Here is a 5,355-nt window from a genome sequence, read left to right on the forward strand (position 1 = left end):
GGCACTGGGGTGGACAATGGGGTTGAACGCCGGCAGCTCCGTGCCCGAGGGAGGCTGTAGCTTCACCTTCATCACCTGGGGAGAGAGAGGAGAGCATCACACCTTCCTGCGGGGCAGCCAGAGGCCCTGCTCCCATACTGGGGGAGCGTCCGCCCTCTAGTCAAAGAAAACAACACCGTGCTGGTTCCTCCTAATCTGCAGGCAACACAACTCGCCCCGAGTCCCCCCCAGCTCCGAGCTCTCTCCACTTCTCCTGCAAAGGGAGAATCCCACTTCAGCCCAGCCGGGGCACTGGCAGCCAGCCTACCTTGGGGACGGCGGACTGAAAGATGATGTTGCGGATGGGCTGCGGGGCCGTGCTCAGCATAGAAATCACCACCACGAGCACGTCGGGCCTCTCGGGCAGGGCGTCCTTGGCGAAGTGGAAGAGGACGCGGAAGCCGTGCTGATCGTACACTGTCACAGGGAGGATGCTGCCTGTGGGAAAGGCAGGGAGAGGCAGCAGTCAGCTGGGACGGAGATGGCCCTGCAGCGACCTCTCCCCATCACCCACACTCTGTACAAGTGATGGGTACCACTCCTCCTGAACCCCAACAAGCAAGAATTTTCCTCACATTCCTCCCTTCCACCTTCTTCCTACCCTGTCCAGTTGTTTCTTCCCTGATTTGCCCTCCAGTCCACCACCTCCCCGAGCTTGCCCCGCTCTTTCGCCCTGGCTCACTGGGTTTGATGGACTCCAGAGGCACAGTGATGTTGGCCAGCGAGATCTCCTGGGGCAGCGCAGCAGCTGGGGGCCGCGGAGGGGCTGCAGTACTTCCTGCTGGGGCAGTGGCAGCTTTCGGAAGCGTAGCAGGGCCAGGCAGCTCTGAGCTCAGGGGTAGCGTGGGGTTAGGGGAAACGCTCTGGAGCACAGGCAGAGCGCTGGGATTCTGGGCAGTGGTGCCAGAGCTGCTCCTGTTCTGGAGATCCCTCAGGGTGAGCCGGGGGGGTGGCTGCTGCTTCTCCCTGTAGGGAGAGAGCGCAGTGAGTGGAACAGGGTGCAGAAATGTCACGTCCAGCACCCCAGAAATGGCAAGGATGGGGAGAGGCGTGAGATCACACAACTCCCACTTACCATCGCACTTGTTGTGACTCCGGAGGCAAAGACTGCTGCAGCAGAGTCTTGCCGAGGAGGTCCAGGTCATCCAGGCCACTGGTTAAAGAAGGTTTGGGGGAGGACATGCCAGCATCTGCTTTGACTGGTGGCGTTGCTGTGATCGGGGTGACACTGGGCTCATTGCTGTCTGATGACTGTGAAGAGTGCACAGGAGAGCCCCCCAAGCAGGGTTGCGTATCAGCACCCACCATCAGACGTGGGACACTTCCCTGTCTATTCCATTTGTTGCCTTCACAACCCTCCCCACCTTCTGCCCTGGCTCTCAGCACGTTACCTGGAAGCTGTTCCAGCCACTGCTGTCCCCAGCCTGGGCAGGATGCGGTGCTGGGTCATTCAGACCTGTCGGGGGTAAAAGCAAACATCAAGCTTCACCACGCAGGTGAGAGCATGGAACAGGGCCTGAATATGACATGGAAGCAGCAGGGCAGAACCACCTGTGTGGTCTCCACCTCTGGCCCCATCCTTGCACAGGGGAGAGCCAGGAGGGTGACAGTGTTTTTTCTGCCCAGAGATCCTCATTTACAGCCTCATTTTCACTGCAACTGGCAGAGAAATCACTACCACTGGGCTGACAAGCCCCATTGACCATGCTGTCTACTTCTTGCTGTTGTACTCAAAGCACCTATCTTGGGAAAGTTGGAAAAAGCAGGATTCTAGACCCTTCTAGGATTGGCACCTCCCAAGACTTCCAAGTGAGCAGTTCTGGAAGTCCTGTGCACCTGTTGTTAGCTCATGCCTTCAACTGGAAGGAGTTAACATGAGGAGTTGGGGTGATCCACCCTTGTGATCCCATCTGGGGACGGCCATTGCATCACTCTTGATTTACCTGCCAGGTCAGTTTTCCCAGAGCAAATCACAGGGCACATCCCTGCAAGCTCTCTCTGGCTCGTCAGGAAAACACCAGGGGACTGAAGTTCAGAATCATAACAAGGTCTTTCCCTCCTCTTCCCTCACACTAAGGGAAGGACATCTCTTGTGGTCTTTCACTATTCACCTCTCCCAGAGCTCTCCCTCATTTGTGCTCCTGCCACAAGGAAAACCATCCACGTGGAGTCAGGGATAGAATATAGAGCGTTTGCTCTGGCCTTCTCACCTAAAGACATAAGTTCATCATCCAGCAAGGAGACAGAGCCAGCTTGGTCAGGCATGGGGACCGCTGAGCCACCCGAAAGGGTGGGCAAGGCCGGGTAGGAAGGGCCTGTTGCTGGAAGATCCAGGCCCGACAGATCCAGAAGCGCCGAGGCGCTGCCTGCAAGGAAGGAACAAGGTGTGAGAGACAGAAACCTTATCCAGTGTGGTGAGGCCAGTTCCTGTCCTTCCTCACATGTGGAAGAGGGAATTTTCCTTCTGCTCTCCCTTCCAATTCCCTCTCTTCACGCATCAGCCATCTCCACAAGCCATTTCCTCATCTCACCAGCCCCACTCTGACCTCCTGCAGGTTTCACCTTTCCACCTCTCAGCCTTCTTACAGTGCAGGAAACCAGCAACAGGGTCCCCCTCTGCGTGACCCTTCTGTCCCCATTCCCCACGTCTCCTCACCTCGCAGGGGACCAGCCACCGTCTCCCCATTGATCTCTTCTCCCCGCACGAGCTGCTTGTAGAGATTGATCACCTGCGTCAGATTGTCATTGGCCTGCAGGATCTCCGCTGAAATGGAACGGGTGGGAAGCAAGTTAGAAAACCGCGAAGCAACAGCGTGACTTTTATATCCCAACTGTCCCTATTTCTTCAAAGCAAGGTCCAAAGAGCTGACGGCAGCCCGCTGCAGACAGCATTTTTGCAGTTGTATCCTGACGCAGTGCGCAGGTCCATCGACACGTCCACGGCAGCCTCAGCAGGACGAACACAAGTGGCGTTCCTACAGCCAGGTGGAGTGATGCTGCTGACTGCTGCCGCCTGTCCCCGCTTAGTGCCGAGCCCCAGACTAACCTACAGCGAGCGGCCACCCCAAGCAGAGCAGCGAGTGCCGACAGATCCCATGCCACGGGCAGCCCAAGCACAGGCTCCCTGAAAGCAGATGGAGGTGGAAAGGGCCAGAATGGGAAAGGCCAGTTGTGCTTACCCAGTGCTTCGTCATTGTCTTCTGTGTCACTGGCGAGCCGGAAAAGCATGGGCCTCATGCGCTCGCAGCGCTGGTACAGCTCCTGAGAGAGGAGAAAGGGTGCTGAGGCCAGCAGCAGGATGCTGAGCTGGGAGTGCAAAACAGGTAGGAAGCACTTGAGGGAGTAAGGATCACCCATCCCCTAAGCTCAGGAAGGATGCTGGGATGGCCTTTCCTCACCTTCATCAGGTCCTCATTGCTCTCTGTTGTCTCCCCCCTGCTGTAGTTTGTCACCATCTCTGTCAGCAGCTTCACATTGTTGTTCACCTCCTCGATGGCATTCACCCTCTTGGAGATCTTCTCCATGCGCTTCTGGTCCTGGAAGGGGAGCACACGGGGAATGATATCCTTGCTCTTGTCTGCACCTTGGAAAGGAGGAAGGCTGGGCCAGCCCACACCCCAAATCCTTGGACTAAGGCACAGCAACGCTGCCCACAAAACAGTTCCCATTCCAGTGGAAAACTCCTCATCTCTGGGCCAGCCCTTGCCAAACAGGGATGGAATTGCCATAGACATAGTGCTGGATCAGGGCTTGGGTCACAGAAAACACCCAGAGCCGGTCCTCCAAGTAGACAAGGGATGGCAGAAATCACACAAGGACTCTTTAGCAGCTGCTGCTGCAAAATCTGGGGCAGAAGCTCCCTATGTCTGTAAGATCAGAGAGCCACTTCTCCTTTGCCACCCAGACGATGACCCTCCAGCCCCCCTTCTCCCCAGCCACACCTCCTGAACCATCTCCTTGATGAGCTTATTGGCAGCCCGGAGGTCCTCAGGATGGGAACTCTTCAGGAGACGAGCCAATATCTGCAAAAGAGAAGGTACCGCTGAGCCCCAGCTGAGGGGTGGCAGCCAGAGTCGCTCTTGCAACACCAGAGCCGGTGGCGTTACCCCTGCCCCCAAGTCGTATCTGGCAGAGGCAGCGGGTGAAGCCGTTGGAAAGCCCAGCCACGAGAGCACAGGGGCCATCACAGACCAGGGAAAGAAGTACAGCTGGTCTTCCTTTTCCCGTTGTGGTTCTGGTTATGTAAGACAGGTCTTTCCCTGAAGATCCCCTGCGCTCAAAACCTGCTCCTGCCTGCCCATTTTGCACCACGGACACCCTGGAGCACAGCAGCACTAACACTGAGCAACACACAAAGCCTGGTTTACACAGGAGTTGCCATAGGATTGCGATGGGCTCCTACTCAGACCTCTTCACGGGTGCAACTGGAAAAGAGGGAGTGCTCCCACTTTCTCCACCCTTCGGTGGTCAGTGAACAGTCCCACTGGCCACCTACAAATCCTCATTTGCACAGTGATCCACGGAGGCAAAATATATCCCCTGCAGCAAACTGGCATCACACTTCCGCTGTGGATGGAGACCCAGAGGAGCCCAGTACTCACTTAAATGTATCAGCACTGATAAAGCAGTCACAATTCTCATGGAAAGGCAATGTAGGATGGGTCCAGGAGGGTAGAAGCAGTTGGGCAATAAGCAGATTGCAGTGTTGGGGGTGGGGAGAGATAACAGCAGCAGCGTCTGGGGCTGGGATTTAAACCTCATGGCCAGAAAACTCAGAAGACTGGAGGCCACATGGCAACAAAGCTCCCAGAACCTGCTTCACCCTCTGCAGCTAACACTCCAAAGGTCAAATGAGCCACATGCCCCAACCGCTGGCTGTTTCCTTTGTCATGGTTTTGGAACGAGCCCTCAGCATTCCTGTGACTGAAACACAGCATGTGAGGCAGGGGCCTTGACTCTGGATCTCCACCCCAGGAGGACGGGAGATCTTGGAGGAGGGAAGATGTTGCCTGTTGTCCCTATCCTTGCACAGAGCCCTTACCTTGGATTTTTCCTCATCATCAAAGATGATGTTCTTGGGCCGAGGGGGAGGAGGTGGAAAAGGAGCGTCGTCAGGCAGTTTCGGGTCACATTTCACGATCCCTGCAGCAGAGACCAGTGCAGAGGTCAGGAGGACTCACCACTGGGGAATGGCACTGCCACCTAGGTCCTTTCTTTCTTAAGGGACCACCAAACCCAGCTGGGACTGAAGGGGTTTGGGTCTGCTGCCTCTACACATGATCCTGGTTTGTGTTTTCATGCAAGAAACTGCCCCCC

At 56.3% G+C, this 5,355-nt stretch overlaps 1 protein-coding gene across 3 annotated transcripts in view; it reads right to left on the reverse strand.

Annotated features, from left to right (window-relative positions):
• GGA1 (golgi-associated, gamma adaptin ear containing, ARF binding protein 1) overlaps positions 1–5,355 on the reverse strand; it is an 8,481-nt gene that overhangs the window by 297 nt on the left and 2,829 nt on the right. Inside the window, exons 5-16 of one of the 3 annotated variants that reach the window (XM_010158099.1) lie at positions 5,081–5,181; positions 3,981–4,061; positions 3,438–3,575; positions 3,219–3,300; positions 2,696–2,803; positions 2,250–2,405; positions 1,431–1,495; positions 1,123–1,290; positions 889–1,001; positions 722–804; positions 308–477; positions 1–75 (exon numbers count right to left, since the gene is read on the reverse strand). The exon at positions 1–75 is cut by the window's left edge and continues 10 nt beyond it. In XM_010158099.1, the coding sequence (XP_010156401.1) occupies positions 1–75; positions 308–477; positions 722–804; positions 889–1,001; positions 1,123–1,290; positions 1,431–1,495; positions 2,250–2,405; positions 2,696–2,803; positions 3,219–3,300; positions 3,438–3,575; positions 3,981–4,061; positions 5,081–5,181 (1,340 nt within the window). Of the gene's footprint in view, positions 76–307; positions 478–721; positions 805–888; positions 1,006–1,114; positions 1,291–1,430; positions 1,496–2,249; positions 2,406–2,695; positions 2,804–3,218; positions 3,301–3,437; positions 3,576–3,980; positions 4,062–5,080; positions 5,182–5,355 lie in introns of all 3 variants that reach the window. The other 2 variants (XM_010158098.1, XM_010158100.1) reach the window with 2 other exon arrangements.

This window comes from Eurypyga helias, unplaced genomic scaffold, assembly GCF_000690775.1.
Source record: "Eurypyga helias isolate BGI_N326 unplaced genomic scaffold, ASM69077v1 scaffold33918, whole genome shotgun sequence".
NCBI lineage: Eukaryota > Metazoa > Chordata > Aves > Eurypygiformes > Eurypygidae > Eurypyga > Eurypyga helias.